The 18113-nt window shown below is 52.1% G+C and overlaps 6 protein-coding genes across 6 annotated transcripts; 3 read left to right on the top strand and 3 right to left on the bottom strand.

The window, feature by feature from the left end:
* Positions 1–1090: 1090 nt before the first annotated feature.
* Positions 1091–4976, top strand: RPB2 (DNA-dependent RNA polymerase II; the record flags this gene model as incomplete). The annotated part of the gene is made up of 3 exons (XM_053199342.2): positions 1091–3475; positions 3531–4759; positions 4814–4976. The coding sequence occupies 3 exons, from the start codon at positions 1091–1093 to the stop codon at positions 4974–4976; spliced, it is 3777 nt and encodes a 1258-aa protein (XP_053043221.1).
* Positions 4977–6936: 1960 nt separating this feature from the next.
* On the top strand, positions 6937–7428 carry VMA10 (H(+)-transporting V1 sector ATPase subunit G; the record flags this gene model as incomplete). The annotated part of the gene is made up of 4 exons (XM_065757213.1): positions 6937–6976; positions 7035–7043; positions 7105–7205; positions 7267–7428. The coding sequence occupies 4 exons, from the start codon at positions 6937–6939 to the stop codon at positions 7426–7428; spliced, it is 312 nt and encodes a 103-aa protein (XP_065613982.1).
* A 306-nt stretch (positions 7429–7734) lies between these two features.
* On the bottom strand, positions 7735–9641 carry N0V96_004771 (uncharacterized protein; the record flags this gene model as incomplete). The annotated part of the gene is made up of 2 exons (XM_053199344.2): positions 7735–9423; positions 9615–9641. The coding sequence occupies 2 exons, from the start codon at positions 9639–9641 to the stop codon at positions 7735–7737; spliced, it is 1716 nt and encodes a 571-aa protein (XP_053043223.1).
* Positions 9642–10238: 597 nt separating this feature from the next.
* N0V96_004770 (uncharacterized protein) lies at positions 10239–11189 on the top strand (the record flags this gene model as incomplete). The annotated part of the gene is made up of 3 exons (XM_065757212.1): positions 10239–10286; positions 10348–10588; positions 10720–11189. The coding sequence occupies 3 exons, from the start codon at positions 10239–10241 to the stop codon at positions 11187–11189; spliced, it is 759 nt and encodes a 252-aa protein (XP_065613981.1).
* A 240-nt stretch (positions 11190–11429) lies between these two features.
* On the bottom strand, positions 11430–13231 carry GUF1_2 (Translation factor guf1 mitochondrial; the record flags this gene model as incomplete). Its single annotated transcript, XM_065757211.1, has 4 exons — positions 11430–11641; positions 11703–11890; positions 11945–12098; positions 12208–13231. 4 exons carry the CDS (start codon positions 13229–13231, stop codon positions 11430–11432), a joined length of 1578 nt encoding a protein of 525 aa, XP_065613980.1.
* A 1443-nt stretch (positions 13232–14674) lies between these two features.
* GUF1_1 (Translation factor guf1 mitochondrial) lies at positions 14675–17222 on the bottom strand (the record flags this gene model as incomplete). Its single annotated transcript, XM_065757210.1, has 2 exons — positions 14675–14862; positions 14918–17222. The coding sequence occupies 2 exons, from the start codon at positions 17220–17222 to the stop codon at positions 14675–14677; spliced, it is 2493 nt and encodes an 830-aa protein (XP_065613979.1).
* Positions 17223–18113: the final 891 nt, after the last annotated feature.

Genomic DNA, 18113 nt, shown 5'->3' with positions numbered 1-18113 from the left:
GACCGCTAGCGGATAACTGCGGACATTAGCTTTCATCGTCAACACAACCCTATCTCTGTTGGCAAGTGTTTTGTGGCATATGGCAAAGTTCTTTACCACTCGTTACGGCTGGGACTCCCTATAGGTTAGGGAGTAAAGTAGGTATCCAGGAAAACGAAAATGACATCCTCAAAACAGCCGTCAAACATGCCCAGTGCACAGCTGAATTTTTGTTTGTGGAAAGAATTAAAGTCTGAATCAGATAGGAGACAGCGGAAAGAGCTGAAAACACCCGTCTTCCATCGAAATCGGGGCACTGTTGAGTGACAACCTGGTGTATGTCGAATTAGCTGTCTATTTCAATTGGATCGCCAATCAGAACAAATTGGGATTTGGCCATCATGTTGAACGATGGCAATGAGGTTTGTGGATTCGCTTCTTCCTTAAGATGTGTCTCGTGTGTTGCTTCCAAGTTCCGCGGGAGGGAAACAGCGCTCACCACGTGACCCGGAAGGAGCTGTTGTGGGGCTCCTACCAGGTACCCACGGTACCTAAACTGTACGAATAGCAGCGGATACCTTAAGGCACGAGCGTGGAAAGACGCACTCTTTCAAAAAGGGTTAGGCTGTCTCGCCCCCCCCCCCCCTGCCGCGTTCTGGCTTGAGCCTCTCAAACCCGTCTCTCGCACCTGCTGCCTCTGAATTTGTATTTTCGATAGAGGAAAAATCCACCACCTAACGAGGCTGGTCATCTGCATCGGCCGTATACCATTGCATCACCCATCCGTTACATATCGAATCGGCATTGCGTTGCGCAGTCGGTTTCCAATCTCGCGCCTGGCCTTGTTTCTCTTTTCATGCCCAAGCCGAGCTGAAGAGGCAAACTCGCCTGTGCTTCGCGTCGTTATTGCTAATCATCATCGTTGTGGGAACCCGACTTTGACCGCGACTCGCCGCTCCTTGCCCGCCGAACACTACCCCGGAACTCGATCGCACGCAGACTCGACTACCAGACGCGCCACTGCGGATAATTGCAAGGTCGATTCCTGCTCAATCAACCCTTTCCTTGTCTGGCATCCGTCATCGCCCACGCAGGTGCCAACAACTCCGAGATGGCCGATTACGATGACTACGACTACGACGGGTACGTCGAAGAAGACGACACCAGCATCACGCCCGAGGATTGCTGGACTGTAATCTCTTCCTTCTTCGAGTCCAAGGGCTTGGTTTCTCAGCAGGTCGACTCCTTCGACGAATTTACCTCTTCAACCGTCCAGGAGCTCATCGACGAGTACTCCCAAATCACCCTGGACCAGCCGAATCCTATGTCAGACAGCGACAAGGTCATCGCCCTCCGTCGATACGAAGTCAAATTTGGCACTGTTATGGTCTCTCGTCCATCCATCACTGAAGCTGATGGTAAAGTTACGACATTACTTCCCTACGAATGCCGCGACCGCAACCTCACTTACGCCAGTCCCCTCTATGTTAAGATCACCAAGAAGGTCTCGATTGCGGTAGAGAAACCGGTTCCGTTGAACGAGCTCGATGAGGAACAGCAAGACGAACTTGCAAATACCGGCGAGCACCCCACTAAGTTGGAGTGGGAAGAGGAGGAAAGCGGCGAGGATTATGGCGCCGACAAGAACAAGTCAGACGACATGAAGGACATGATTTTCATCGGTCGCATGCCCATTATGGTCAAGTCTAAGATTTGCCACTTGAGTAGCGAGCAGGAGGATGACTTGTTCATGCTGAACGAGTGTCCTTACGACCAAGGAGGCTATTTCATCATCAACGGCAGTGAAAAGGTCCTCATTGCTCAAGAGCGATCGGCTGCCAACATCGTCCAAGTCTTCAAAAAGGCCCAGCCGAGTCCATACTCTTACACAGCTGAAATTCGCAGCGCTCTCGAGAAGGGCTCTCGACTCATTTCTTCTATGATGTTGAAGCTGTACAGTAAGGGCGACGCGGCAAAGGGCGGGTACGGCCAGACTATCCACTGCAGTCTGCCCTATGTCAAGGCTGATCTGCCAATCGCTATCGTTTTCCGAGCTCTGGGCGTGGTTTCCGACGAAGATATCCTCAATCATATTTGCTATGACCGAAATGATAGCCAGATGCTCGAAATGTTGCGGCCATGCATCGAGGAAGCTTTCTGTATTCAGGACAGAGAGGTTGCCCTTGACTTTATCGGCAAGCGTGGCAGTAACCACAATATTCCTAGAGAAAAGCGTGTGAGAACTGCCAAAGATATTCTTCAAAAAGAGACTCTGCCGCATATCTCCCAGAGCGAAGGCAGTGAGACACGGAAGGCATTCTTCTTGGGATACATGGTTCACAAGCTGCTCCAATGCGCCTTAGGGCGACGCGATACCGACGATCGTGATCACTTTGGCAAAAAGCGCCTTGATCTTGCCGGTCCCCTTCTCGCCAAGCTGTTCCGCAACATCGTCCGCCGCATGAACCAGGAGTTATCTGGCCATCTCAAGCGCTGTGTCGAGTCTAACCGGCAATTCAGTCTCACTCTAGGTGTGAAGCCGCAGACCCTTTCCAATGGATTGAAGTACTCTTTGGCGACTGGCAACTGGGGAGATCAGAAGAAGGCTGCGAGCTCGACGGCTGGTGTGTCTCAGGTGCTAAACCGCTACACTTTTGCGTCTACGTTATCCCATCTTCGTCGCACAAATACGCCCATTGGTCGTGACGGCAAGCTGGCAAAGCCCCGACAACTTCACAACACGCACTGGGGTTTGGTCTGCCCGGCTGAGACGCCGGAGGGTCAAGCTTGTGGTCTCGTCAAGAACCTGTCCCTCATGTGCTATGTCAGTGTCGGTACGCCTGCTGAGCCCATTATCGATTACATGATCCAGCGAGGCATGGAAGTGCTCGAGGAGTACGAGCCACTGAGGTACCCCAACGCCACCAAGGTCTTCCTGAATGGAGTCTGGGTTGGTGTGCACCAAGACCCAAGAATTTTGGTTCCCGACGTTCAGGGCACCCGTCGACGAAACGTTATTTCTCACGAAGTGTCGCTTGTCCGGGATATCCGAGACCGCGAGTTCAAGATCTTTTCCGACGCCGGGAGAGTCATGAGACCTGTGTTCGTCGTAGAGCAAGGTACCAACGGCATAGTAGCTCAGGGATCGCTCGTGCTGCAAAAGGCAACGGTCAACGAAATGCGCGAGCAGCAGGAGAACCCTCCAGACAACCCGGCTGACAAAATCACTTGGGAGTCTCTTGCCCACAGCGGAGTTATAGAATATCTCGATGCTGAGGAAGAAGAGACAGCCATGATTTGCATGACGCCCGAGGATCTGGAAATCTACAGATTGCAGAAGCAAGGTCAAGTGGTCGAGGACAACACCGATGGCCCCAATAGCCGTCTGAAGACTAAGATCAATCCCACAACACACATGTACACTCATTGCGAAATCCACCCCAGCATGCTCCTGGGAATCTGTGCCAGCATCATTCCTTTCCCCGATCATAACCAGGTATGCCGTTCTCTGTTTCATTTGACAATCAAGCACTGACTGATCCCTTTCACAGTCGCCTCGTAATACCTACCAGTCCGCTATGGGCAAGCAAGCCATGGGCTTCTTCTTGACGAACTACTCACGTAGAATGGACACGATGGCCAATATTCTATACTACCCTCAAAAACCACTTGCTACCACGCGGTCCATGGAATTCCTCAAGTTCAGAGAGCTTCCAGCCGGACAGAACGCTGTCGTCGCTATTGCCTGTTACTCTGGTTACAACCAGGAAGATTCCGTGATCATGAATCAGAGCAGCATCGATCGTGGACTCTTCAGAAGTCTGTTCTTCAGATCGTACACTGACTGCGAGAAACGCGTGGGTATCAATCTCGTTGAGCAGTTCGAGAAGCCTTTCAGAAGCGATACCTTACGCTTGAAGCATGGCACCTACGACAAGCTTGATGATGATGGCATTGTAGCACCGGGAGTTCGTGTCTCGGGTGAAGATATCATTATCGGAAAGACGTCGCCTATAAGCCCGGACAACGCCGAGATGGGCCAGCGAACGGCGCAGCATGTCAAGCGCGACGCCTCCACGCCACTCAGAAGTACCGAAAATGGTATTGTAGACCAGGTCATCGTGACGACCAACCAAGACGGCCTCCGTTACGTCAAGGTCCGTGTCAGAACAACCAAGATTCCACAGATTGGTGATAAGTTTGCCTCACGTCACGGCCAGAAGGGTACCATTGGTGTTACTTATCGGCAAGAAGATATGCCCTTTACCGGCGAGGGCATCACGCCGGACATCATCATCAATCCTCACGCAATTCCATCTCGTATGACCATTGCTCACTTGATCGAGTGTCTACTCAGCAAAGTCTCGACATTGAAGGGAATGGAGGGTGATGCTACCCCTTTCACAGATGTGACTGTTGACTCAGTCTCGCAGCTCCTCCGAGATCAAGGATATCAATCGAGAGGTTTCGAGATCATGTACAATGGCCACACTGGCAGGAAGCTACGAGCCCAAGTCTTCTTTGGACCGACTTACTACCAGCGTCTGCGCCACATGGTGGACGACAAGATTCACGCTCGTGCGCGTGGACCTGTTCAGATCATGACCAGACAACCTGTGGAGGGTCGTGCTCGTGATGGAGGTCTTCGTTTCGGAGAGATGGAGCGTGATTGCATGATTGCTCATGGCGCTGCATCTTTTCTCAAGGAGAGACTTTTCGAGGTGTCGGATGCTTTCCGAGTTCACGTTTGCGAAATTTGCGGCCTGATGACGCCTATCGCGTAAGTATCTCTTGATCTACTATTTCACGCGGAGCAGTACTAACTCGATATTAGAAACCTCTCGAAGCAATCGTTCGAGTGTCGGCCGTGCAAAAACAAGACGAAGATTGCACAAATCCACATTCCTTACGCAGCTAAGCTTCTGTTCCAGGAGCTGCAGTCGATGAACATCGCCGCCCGCATGTTTACCAACAGGTCTGGGGTCTCCATCCGATAAAGGGAGTAGGTGCGGGATTGGAAAATTGGAAAACAGGTTGCCGAGCCGGAGTCTCGGGTCACGGAGGTGGCCTGCGAGATGAGAACAGCTGAGGAGGCAGGCCGGGAGTATCGGGAGGTGATTGGTTGTATTTGGCGTCTTCGAGGCTGGGGAATTATATTCTGGTCACCCAATTCACTCGCATCTTTGGGCGGGCCATTGAAACATTGGCAGATGACGCCTCCTTGTGTCTTGTATTAATGACATGTACAATTAAAACATTGATAAGGAAACCAAGATTCGACGGGGAAAGGAAGAAGCGAGATAACCACAAAGAAGCCTAAAGCCTTGAGCATGCAGTAGTTTTCCTCCGCGTCATTTAGGGCGGAATTTCCGGGTTCGAAGCTGAGTGAAGATGAAGTGGCATCTGCTCCTTCCTCCCTGGGTATTGTTCCCAACGAACACGAATTTTGCCAATATGTGCGAGCAATGCCGCAGTAGTAGTCTTTTCCAAGCGATGCATCACAACATTCTGGCGATTACCTTACCTTAACTGTGATGCAATGCCCTTGTTTAGTATCATACCTTCTCTTCAGCTTTTTCTATCCTCAACAGTGGAAGGAACCCACGGATACTGTTCATCGTTTCCGAGGCCCTCCTCTCTCATCTCCGTATCATACAAATGCGCCGTGTTTTCTTATTTCCTGTCGATCCGGCCCTGTCTTCGTATTGTCTAGTTGTTGGGTATAGATAAGACAGACCATCGGCTACAGATTATGTTTGTATGCCATTTGCGCTGGACTGTGAAGGCGCTGTTGCATCTCTGACGGTCTGCTCACGCTTGTAGTCCTCCTCGAGAGCGCGCTGCATGTCGAAGTCGAGTTGGCGTTCTCGCTTGATGCGCTGTTGTTCGATGTCGCGTACCACTCCTTGATGCATAGCCTAGGCACTCTTGTTTAGATACAGATTCCTGTAGGAGCGTTGGTATTCCAAGATGATACATGCCTCTTTTTCAAACTTTTGTTGGAAATGAACAATGACAATGGTGCTGGCGGCGAACAGCGATGTCGCGGCCAACGTAAGCTTCGAAGCCCTGGACATTGTTGGAAGACGATGGTCGAACGTGTGGGTGGCGTGTGGAAACGAACGATATGCAAGGCTCGAGCAGAGGATTTTCAAGACTCTGGTGATGTTGGTGGTTCGATTTCGGTGTTTGAATCTCTCCCCGAGAGCGACAGCATCCGCCGCGTCGGTGTCGGTTACCTCGGTTCTCGATTCGACCGCAAATATCCGTAAAACAGGGGCCAATAAACGCCGTTGCGTACCTGCCGATCTCAAGATATCTACCGCAAGTTCACGCAATTACCATCTTCAACAAGTGCATTGCAGAGCACCCTGAACGCCTCGAATCGCAGGAGCAGGTGTCTTGTTGCATAAATGCCTGACGTGGATGCCTCACCTGTGTATGTCAGCGGTCCCGCTAGCTCCTACCCCCACTAGCTTACCGGGTACCAAGCGTGGTGGCAAGGTACCTTACGATAGGGAGACGGGAGCTTGAGGTGGAGGGGAGATCGAAGGTACAGTGCTCGAGGCGGCGCGGCTGTGCACTGTGACCTTCCTTGGCCCCTACCTTGACGTTCGCTCCGTCACCAGCGCACCCCAACTTTGTGATTGTTGACAACTACCTTACCTTACTTACGGCTATCAACACATCTCCTGTAGTCGCTCCTTGTGATAGCAATCGGCCAGCAGTCTCGAATCGCGCAATCATTCTACATTGTTTTCTCCGCTAGCTACACCTGCAACAGTACTACACAATGGTGAGGACGTGTGACGCGGACAGGAACGTCATCTCATCAACTTGCAGCAAGCTGATTTGGCACTCTACAGTCGGCTCAGAATTCAGCTGGTATTCAGACCCTCCTGGACGTATGTGCCCTCCGTCGCGACACACCACATCGAATTGCCACTGACCTAAGCGATGCAGGCAGAGAGGGAAGCTTCAAAGATTGTCCAAAAAGGTAGGCCCAAAGGTACATGTTGAAGTAATCGGTTGGCTAATGTATGAACCCTACCTAGCCCGCGAGTGTAAGTTTCGAGGCCGATTAATACTGCTGCGATGTGACATACTCACGTAATATCGAAATAGTCCGTACGAAGCGGGTCAAGGAAGCCCGAGACGAGGCCAAGAAGGAAATCGAGGCGTACCGCAACTCTAAGGAGGATGAGTTCAAGAAGTTCGAATCTGAGGTATATCTGTCGTGGACTCCGACACCACTCCGATATGATCTTGGTGCTGACAATCCCCTAGCACTCCCAAGGAAACAAAGCAGCCGAGGAAGAGGCAAATAAGGAGGCCGAAGGAAAGATCAAGGAGATTCAGGGGGCCGGAAAGAAGAGCCAAGACAAGGTTGTAGCTGACCTCCTGAAGGCCGTCTTCGAGGTCAAGCCTGTCGCGCCGACTGCCGCATGAGCCATTACCAGCATGCTTCGTAGCATCAAAGCACATTGATATCGAGTGGATCGGACACGCTGTGCGAAGCATACGAATAGAAATGAAGCCAGCACTCATGTCCGGGGGGAGAAGAGGATGACGACGACGCGTTCACAGATTGCCAATGATGCGCGAAGCCAGGACAGTAGATGGAAGCGCCAGTTGTTTGCGCGGTGTGACTGAAACTCTGGAGAATCGCACCTACATAGATCGGGTAGCTGTGGTGGAATTGTACTTTGCTAGCCTGTCCTCCCCTTCTACTTCTTCCGCTTCTTATTCTTCCCTCTAGAGTAAAAACTCCATGAGGGTGCTGAGCATATCGAATAGATCCTTGTGCTCGGGCTTTTCCAGGTTGAGGCCAGATCGGTATTCTTCCAACGTCGCTTTGATGGCTGACAGACCCTCACCGTCAGCGGCCAGGAGCTTCTGCACCTTCTTTCTAGCACCGGAATCTTCAGCTATGAGCCAGGCCAAGACAACATCGATGTTCCAGAAGCTATAAAGACCTTCCTCGATCCTCCTCATGAACCACTCGCCTTCCGAGAGCTCAGTCTCTTCGGCGCTCATGCCAATTCCTTCTTGACGAATCTTTTCCTGTTGCGCATCCAACATGGAGCTATACCTCCTCCGACACTCGTAGAGCCGACCTAGCTTTTCGTAGTCCTTCTCCACGAATTTAGCCAATGTCCTGATTCTCTCGGCAGACTCAGCGGGCAAGAATCGTAGCAGGGACCTGAATACATCAAACAGGCTTTCTGTCATCTGTCTCTGGGTTTTGCTCGTCTTTTTGAAAATGGAGAAGAGCACTTTCAGCCCGCCAGCATCTACTAATTTTCGGCATAGTTGCCCGCTCATATCCTGGTCAACGCTGTGTACGAGAAGACGCATCGCCGGCTGCTTGCTCATCTTAGCCTCCTTGAGCATAATCAGGCATAATTCAACGCCCTCGGCTTCGAGGAACTTGGCCTTGCCTTCTGGCTCATCCACAATACAGACGAGGGCGTTGAAGAGGTTCTCCATATACTCTTCCTCCTCGCCCCCTTTTTCGGGGTCACGTTTGCGATACGCAGAGACCAGCTGGAGTAAAACCTCGACGGCATCCATCTCGGCGAGTGTCCGTCTTGTTGCTGGCGATGCGTTCGCAATGATGTCGAGAATCTCCGTAGCATATTGCTTGTTTTGGGACACGGGTGTCTCTTGGCGCTGTGCTCTGTCAAGTAGCCATTTGACCAGCGTCGTGTTCTGTCCCACCTTTTCAGCATGCGCCGTTTTGGAGAGCAGGTTTTCAACAACTCCAAGAGCATGGTATATACCACCACGGTCAGACTCATCCTCCTCGTTCAGACGCGAGAAGTTGGACACTAGCAAGCCGATGAGGTCTGCAGTCAATAACGCATCCACTAGAGTGTCCCAATCCTGATCAGCTGCATTGACGTCCTCGTCAATGAGCTCGCCAATGATTTCCACCGCATCAATCGCAATATCTGTATTGTCATGGGCCAGCAAACCGACGAGGCTCTCGACGCATCCCAACTTGGCAAATTGGGGATATAACTCGGGGTGCTCGGACAGGATCGAGAGGTCTTTGATGGCAGCATCGAGATCGGCCTCGCTCTCAATAAACTTGTGAGGCTCGTCGGCGAACCTTGCGCGCAGCTCAGCGTTTCGCGTGATGCGCTTCTCAAAGTTTAGTGCCGTTTTTCGTACCCAACCAGCATCGATCTTTTCAGGAGCGGATGATTTCTCTCCATGGTCATCTACGAAGTCGAGGATCTCAGACTCCTGCTTTGTGATACCCCCGCCAAAGAACCGTCCCTCGTCGTCATCGTCTGGCGGCATCTCTGGGCCATAGTCTTCGTCTTCGCCATCTTCGTGTGGGTTTTGTGGGCCGGCAGTGAAATCGCTATCGTCTCCTTCCGCGTCTACTGCGCTCGCGTGTCGACTGATGGCGTCAGCTGCGCTCAATTTGGCTGACTTGTATATTTCAGCTATTCATCTGTTACTTCGTATTCGCTACCGGGCAATGTAGTTCTTCAGAACGGGGCATTGGAGGCAGGTACTAACTGGGATCTCGCACAGCATCAAGCTTCCTTTTCGCAGCACTGCCGGACTTTGGAGTGCTTGGTGAGTAAGGATGTGGTTAGGAAGCTTATGGTGCAACTCACTTTGAACAACTCGTTCACATCCGACATTTCCTCGGATTGGTTTCGGAAGAGAATTGGGGTGACTGGTGGGTTTGTTGCGCTGCTCGGTAGGTGAATTTGCAGGAACGATAGTAGGCTTGTGCTTTGGATGAATTAAGAAGCTTTCAGACGCGATGCTGCTCAGTGTCGTCGCGCCTGGCTCAGCGATCCAAGGTACCTAGCTTAATTTGAGGAACCTTCGAGGTACGTATATGTCATAAGTAACGTATTTAAGTAACCTGCTTACAGGCTGGGTGGCACGGGTGGGTATTGCACCTGGTTAAGCCAAGGTCACATGTAGGTAGGTGAGGTAGTCAATTATAAATCCACACTGTAGCTGTAGCCCGCTCATAGCTCAGAGTACCTATGCAAATATGCATACAACAAAACAAAAGTGAAGCATGCCCACCCACCCTGTATATCACGGTGGGTGACTTGCCGTTTCCAGTATTGCCGCTACGCTTAGACTTGCCTACTCCGGCCTCATAGAGCTACTTACTTTTGTAACTGTGTGAATCAGTTATCTGCATCAACTGTCCAAAATAGAGCTTCTAGTATTCTGGAGAACACAACTGTGCACCTGTAGCAAACCTTTCAAATATCGCCATGCCGCCGACCATCGTGCTCATCCGCCATGCCCAGGCGCTGCACAATGTTGATGATGAGTCTTCCGACCAGTTTCACAGTCGCGAGTCAATCTAACACCACACTACAGGACTGGAACATTCATGACCCTGATCTATCTTCTCTTGGCTTGGACCAATGTCAGGAACTAAAGGAAAATCTCTCACAGCGTTTCGCCGATGAGACTGATGCAATCATCATCGTGAGCCCCATGAGACGCACGATCCAGACAGCCCTTCTCTCCTTGGATTGGCTGATCAAGAAAGGGGTGCCGATTCAAGCCGACGCTCGATGGCAAGGTAATAAGCCGTACAATCCTCCTGCCATTCGGGGTGACCTCTCAAGATTTTCTGAGGCCACGTCACTGACTATAGTGTAGAAAACTCTGCGAAGCCATGCGACACAGGCAGCACTATCGCAGATTTGAAGGTCGAATTTCCTGGTGTTGACTTTTCCACTGTAGATCCCATCTACCCGAACAAAACACTTCCTGCCGGCGCCCTATATGCTTTCAACAGGGAAGCTATACTCGGCCGAGGTCAGTCAGGCTTGCAGAACGTCTATGAACGCAAGGAGAAGCTTGTCTTCATTGTCTCTCACTCTGGGTTCCTCCGCGCCGGCGTGACGGGATATTGGTTCTTCAACGCAGACTATAGGATCTTCGAGTTTGAAAAGAGCGGAACGCCAGGGAAGTCTTACCAGCTCCAACAAGTTGAATCAACCCTAAGTGGTGGTCTTGGCAAGTCGAGGACGGAACCTGTAGTCATAGGCTCGGAATTACCGCCAGCTTCGGAGACTCCCCCACAAGCCTGGCATTTGAGGCACGAGAAGTCAAATGTCGATTATGACACCCGCCAAAGGATCCATATACTTGGGGTACCGCAAGCATGCATCGCAGCGGTCTCAACCACAGGAAATCAACAGGAGGCCTAGGGCTCTTCGTGGGTTGACACCGTAATGAAGGAGACCAGACACTATACAGGAAAGATCTATTCCCAGCGGCCGAATCTCTCTAGATGAAAGGGACCAATTAAGCTTGGACATATTCTTAACACACCAAGTTTCCCTGTCTTCATACACATACATGGGCCCTGTGGGCCCCTTTCTCTCTCCAACTTTTGTACAAACGTATTCCGTATTCGACAGCCCATACCTACCCACCATTGGCGTTGCTCATCTGGAGAGGAAGCTTTGGAAAGCAGACTGGTCAATGACAACGTTGCCTACGGCGCGAAGTCGCTTGCGCCCGGCCTTCTGCTTCTCCAACAATTTCTTCCGGCGCGTAATGTCGGAAGCATGTAGCTTTGCAAGCACATCTTTCCGGAACGGCTTGATAGTCTCGCGTGCAACAATCTTCCTGCCCGCCACCGCTTGAATGACGACCTCTGCAAAGCGTCATGTCAGAAGATGCTTCCGTAATACTGGTGCGCTATATAGAGGACTCACCAAACATCTGCCGATCGACGTGGTTCTTGAATTTAGTTACCCACTGCCTGCCGAGGCGCTCTGCCTGTGAGGTATGAATGACACGACAAATGGCATCCACGGGCTGTTTATTGACAAGAAGCTGCAGCTTCGTGAGCTGGCTAGCTCGCCAGCCAGAGTCTTCATAATCTAGTGTCGCGTATCCCTTTCTACTCTGGCCGTTAGGGCAAAGGTCCAATGTGATGGAAGGGAGCCAAACCTACGTTGCTCCTTTGAGTTTACCAAACAGGTCGTCGACGAGTTGAGCTGCGGGGATGTCGTATTTGAGAATAACTTGTGTTGCATGAAAGAATTCAAAACTCTTTTGCTCACCACGCACGCTCTCGCAGAGCTCAATAACACGGCCGAGGTACTCCTCTGGAAGAGTCATAGTAGCAGTAACGAAACTAACAAAGAGGATCAGGTTAACTGCAGGGTAGATAGAAATCAGAGAAGACGTCAGCTTACGGTTCCAAGACAGTTGCACCACGCATCCGGTGCTCCTCCTGACTGGGGAAGTCAGCTGGGTTCTGATAGATCGTCTCTGTCCCATCAGCCCATTCGACCTTAGTCGGCACGGTCGGGTCCGTGATGATGATGCTGGCGCCGTGTTCCTGTTTTAACCGATCCTGGAATACAGAGCAGTGTAAGCTGCCTAGAAAACCTAGTCGCCAGCCTGCCCCTAATGCCTCGGAATAGTCCTTCTGCAGGGTCACGCTCCTGTCATTTAGAACAAGCTGGCTGATGCTGTCTGCGAGACGCGTATAGTCGCCCTGATCGGTGGGAAAGGCCGCGACAAAGACCATGGGTTTTGGTTCCTCGAAGCCCGGGTACGCCTGGACAATGTCCTCCGATCCGACGGTGGTGAAGGTGTCGCCGAGTTTGGCGTCCTGGATGCGTTTCATACCGGGATTGAAGTAGATGTAGCCTACCTGCCCAGCACGAAGGACACTCTGTGGGACGGCATTGGGGTACTGTATGCCGACCTCGCCGACGGTGTATTTGTGGCCAGTGGCGAATGAGACGAGATTATCTCCAGCCTTGACCTGGCCATCAAAGACGCGTACAAGCAGGATCACGCCCCTGAAATTGTCGTACCACGAATCTACCAACAGGATGCGCAAGGGTTTGGAAACATCGCCGACAGGATGCGGGATCTTCTCAACAACAGCGGGGAGGATGTTGGCCACGTTCTTCCCAGTCTTAGCTGATACAAGAACAGCCGTGGGAGGCTCCAGCTCAAAAGACGTGTGCATTTGCTCGAGCACTCTCGGTACGTCGGCAGAGGGCATGTCAATTTTGTTGACAACAGGAATGAGAGCCAGGTCCTGGGCAAATGCAAGATGAAAATTAGAGACAGTTTGGGCCTGGATACCCTGACTGGCATCGACTAGCAGTAGAGCACCACCGCAACTGGCGTACGATCGCGTTACTTCGGCTCGAAAGTCGACATGACCAGGAGTGTCAACGAGATGCAAGAGGTAGTCGTCGCCTTTGTAGTTGTATATCATGGTGCAAGTTTGCGCCTTGACAGTAATGCCCCGTTCACGTTCGACATCCAATTTATCCTGCGAAATGATAAGAAGCTATTAGCTTTGCGCCCTGCTCAGCGTGCAGCCATACGGACAGACACGAACTCACGAGAATTTGCTTGTTGGCATCGCTAGCAGATATTGTACCGGTGATCTCCAGAAGGCGGTCGCTGAGCGTACTCTTGCCGTGGTCGATATGGGCCACGATACAAAAGTTACGGTATCGTTCAATGGGAATTGAAAGTATTCGCTCCTCGAGTGCAGACCGCGACGGCGCCGCAGGCTTAGCGAAGGTCGGCGTGCCGCAGTGAAACGATCTTTCATGATTGATGCCACTCCGTCTCAACGTCTCCCATTGCCATGACCGTTGCGCAGGAACATCGCCTTGCAAGGAGATACGTGCCGGCTTCCTCGACGAGGGTATTCGTGGCAATTTGCGTGGAATACCGACCAATTGGTCCCGCGTAAAGCGCACGCTCGTCGCTAAGGGGCCGCGCATCAAAGTATGTTCCTCTGCATCGAGCAGATCCAAGCTCGGGGTTCGAATGTCCCAAGGGCGAGGGTCTGATAGAAGTCGACGGTAGTTGGCTTGGGGCGTTCAACACATTGAACCATGGCGCTTTTCTCGCCAGGTGCGAAGACAGCTGAGAAGAATGGTGCACTAAACATGACAAGGTACCTTAGGTACGGTCCTTAAGGTAGGTACGGTGTCATTGGAGCACCTACCACGTGGATGAGGTGCCTTAAGGTACCTGACACGCTACTTTTCGCCCATCATCAGCCCGTGTGTTTTACTTCGCAGGTAAGGTACGGAGCCCCTACCTTAGTGGTCAGCAGACGGGCGCTCTTAGCGGCCTATCAACCTAAGGTACCTTAAGGTAAGCTGGTGCGGGTCATCCTAGGTACTGTACGAAGTACATGGGCAGGCGGCCCTTCCGCCGGGTACTGCTGAACCCTGCAAATCAGTACCTTGGGTTCCTGATGAGCTGTGGTCCCGCCGCCCGCCTCCGGTACCACATCCGCAGGCAACGGTGCCAGATCCTCAAGTCAACTAACATTGTCATGCCTATGCCCAAACGATGGCTGATAATAGAAGCTCGCCTTGCGACAACAACAAAACTTTACGTGAATCTCCAGTCAACCCAGTCTCAGTGTTGGAAAATGTTGAGGTATCTTTTGGAGTCTGAAAATTTCGAATCCAGCACCAGCAAGCAGGCTCACATAGGCGATCATCCGCTGTCCCGTCCTGCTCCAGCTTCTATCATAACATCAGACCTTCTCACCCATTTGTGGCTCATGATTAAAAACAAATCCCGTGGCAGCCCGTTCAGCAGTCCTTTACTGCTCTTGCATCATGCCTCCATAGCTTGCTTGTCATATCCACACGGACATTTCGTGCCGCGTGGCTCATGCTTTGTTACCTTAGTTGAGAACCCACTCGCTCCCCCTCTTGATGAATTTGTCCAAGAGGAGGCTCAGGTCGGACAACACAAAACGACAGATGAAGAAGCCAAAAAACTCAGCCGCATGTCGTGTGCACAGCTCGAGGCCAACCTGTGTCTTGTCGGCATGCCGAAGGCCTGGATCTTCAACCTGGCGTGCGATTTGGTCTGCATCCAATATTAGTTAAAGGGAACACCTGGCAAAAACTAATGGTCACCTTACCAATCGTTTGCGCAGCATCAAACAGTCGAGCCAGCGACCCCATGTAGTTCGCATTCGGCCCTGAAAATTGTGCGTTGCTCGGATCCCTTCTAGAGGGGCGACTTGTTGGGTGTTCCGTCATGGGCAACGTTTCTAGGCCTGGAGATTCCTTGCCGCTCTCTACCCCATTGCCCTTGGCATTAAAAGAGTTGTTCAAGCCCGCTGCCGAATTCTTGGACCGCAGCCTCCGCCACGAGAAGGACGAGGACTTTCCCGACACACTGGCTGAACGCGGCACGCTGATTGCGGCTTCAAGCTCCGCTGAGTTCGAAGCGTCTCGAAATAACATGCTGGAGTTCTGCACACCCACATCTGTGCCCAGTTTGCGTGTCAGTCCAACTTGCACTTGTTCGAGAATGCCCTCCAAAGCCTGCATCTCTTCGAGAACGGCATCCGCGTCGCATGTGTCGACTCGCGCAAGCTTCAGTAGCGCAGCTGTCAGGTAGTCGCACGTTGCCACTTTATCCTCCACATTTCGAATCTTGACGCCCTTCACCTTCCATACGTCGCGTGGAACAAATAACTTATTGCTGAGATATCCCCCGCGAGGATGAGCGAGCGTCTGATAAAGACATCGCATTAACCAAAAAGGCCTCAACATGTAGTCTGTTGGGCACGGTTCCAGGGGAATTGGGGCATCTGCCTGAAGTGCGTTTGGAGACCCCGGGCTCTGTGGTGAATGGAGGCTATCGTCGAATAGGTAAAGACCCCCAGCAGAGCTTGGTGTGAACTTCTCCTTGAAAGCAGCCGCCAATGGTGTCGGCAAGGTTGGCATCGCCGGATGCCTGCCATTAATGCCAAAAGCAGTACTCAATGGGGTGCCAGGAGACATGTCAGACGCATCGTCCAGGTTCGATAGAGACATATTCCGGTTCTTCATGCTTCTTAAGCTTGAGGAAGAAAAGTTCTTCCTTAACGTAGGTCGGAAGGAAGGCGAGCCAGAGTGGCTGCCGGTAAAGTCTTCACTGTCCCGGCTTCTTGAGTGGCCGAGCGGAGGTGTAGGGGGCACTGGTTGGGTTGGACTGATGCCCTCAGGCGGCGAATATGGCCGAGCCATTGAGCCATCCGCGTCAGCATCATTAGGTCCGTTGATGTCAGGGTGTTCGAAATCTACCCCTTGTATTCCACTTGACGCTTGGGCAACACTGTATCGCCGACCAGCATCGCTATACTTTGCAAGCTTGGTAGTCTCAATCTTCAGTTGCTTAGGATTCTGTCCGGACATCCGCCTGCTTCGTACACTTTGCCCAGGCCCTAGCGATGGCGTAGCCCCTGGTAAAGGCTTTTTACCGGGTAATTCTGGCAAAGCTTGTGCTGGTGGCGGAGCTGCAGGGCCTTCGACACTTGGAAAGTTGTTTGTGGCGATGGGCTCGATAACAGAGGAGAAAACATCACCAACTGCGGCATCGGTTGGAGGAACGGATACCTGCCAGGACGACTGGGCCAGATCACTTGAGCCCGAAGTCCTAGCTGCAGCCTGATGAGAGGCCAGGTTAAAGGCGAAATCGTCGACCGAGTAGTCTCGAGTAATCTCGTCAAGAATGCGCTCCTCTTCATCTGATGATCCATCATCGAAGAAGTCTTCGCGGACGACATCTTCGTCTGACTGCTGATTCATTTGACTTCGCGCAAGTCGTTCTCTCTCATTGGCTTGTTCAATAGCTTCTCTCTCCGTTTGGCGGACCCGCTCTTTGGCCAGCTCAACCTTTCTCAAAGCTTTCGCTACAATCGGATCATCTGATGCTTGAGTTTCTGATCCCTGTGTTTCTGGATCAGAAAATCCCGTTGGCTCATACCCATCGTCGTAGGCTGCTTCGACTGCGGCGTCTAAAGCTGCGTCAAACTCTGCTTCCGTCGCGCCGCTCGGGGCACGTATGTGCTTGCGCCTTATAACTGCAGATGACGACCTGGAATGAACAGAGGACGCTGTGGAGCCTCCAGACTCATCGATGGGGTCCAGCCATGAATTGGACTCACGACTTGAGTCCCTGACATGTCGAGAACTCTGGCTAGTTCGTCTTGTTGATAGGGAGAAGTCCGATCTGATGGGTCCATCGGGACTACCTTGACCGTCAGGCTTGGGTGACGAGAGGCGTCTCGGTGAGAGTGGCGGCGGCATGTAGGCGTCGTCTGTTGGTATTTGGAAGATGAGTTGATCATCTGATGCACGATCCCGAAGCGGGGATCGTGAGAAGGAGGACTGCAAGGGATACTGCTCCGGCAACCTTGCAGAAGCACTCCTCTGTCGATCTCCGAGACCATGCATTCGTGAGATGGTCAGACCAGAACCACTGTAGCTGGCTGCTTGTTGGTTTCCCTCTCTCAATATTCTGGTCAGCGTCGCAGTCTCTAATCCGTCCGTGTCCTCCAAATCTTCATCATCGTCATCGAACTGTAAGGTAGGATTCAAGCGCAGGCCCAGGCTTTCTGGTCTAGCTGGTAGTGCTTTGCCTTCTGTAACTTGCCGGACGGGAACCATTTGATCCAATTCTTCAATGCGACTGGTATATGTTCGGCGCTTGGTCTGGTTAGCTTCGGTTTCGGCCGTTTAAAACATGATCCCGTGAAACTCACGATCGCCTCCAACTTTCGCCTGTCCTCCTCGGTGGATGTCCTGGCAAGGACCTGGTGCAGCAGCTCACATGCCTCCGCATATGAATGCCTCGCACCCTCAAAGTTCTGCGCATTATCTAGCTGAACTGCCGTATTCGCCTTTTGTAAAGCTCGTGAGAGCATGGCTTTTTGCGATGGCGGGCGGTTTCCCCTTTCCTTGCCCCGCGAGGACCCAGTGGTGTCGGTACTCCCCTTTGCGGCCTGCGACCAACTGCGGGAGTGACCCTTCATCTCAGAGGCCTCCCCATTGCTTTCGGATGGCATTGCTACACGAGACGGCTGCTGTCGACGCTGTTCAATTGATCCTCTCCGCCCCGGACCGGAGAACGCATCCCAGGGCTGGCTTTGGTCAGTTACAAGTTCAGTCTCGAGCGAACGGGAGGCACCCGTTGGCGCTCGCAAGCCGTTTCCTGGGGTTGCGAGCTTGTTCGTTGTGGACGAGTTGTGGTTTTGGGATGTAAATAGGGTGAAATGACCTTCGGATTGCGTCAATCCAGATGGTGAAAAGGCGCGCAACTTGCTTCCGCTATGGGGTCCCAAGGAG

Source organism: Colletotrichum fioriniae (genome assembly GCF_027942845.1).
Source record: "Colletotrichum fioriniae strain IMI 355084 chromosome Unknown scaffold_5, whole genome shotgun sequence".
Taxonomy (NCBI): Eukaryota; Fungi; Ascomycota; class Sordariomycetes; order Glomerellales; family Glomerellaceae; genus Colletotrichum; species Colletotrichum fioriniae.
The sequence above is the reverse complement of the archived record's forward strand: the minus strand, read 5'-3'. Positions and strand labels throughout refer to the sequence as shown.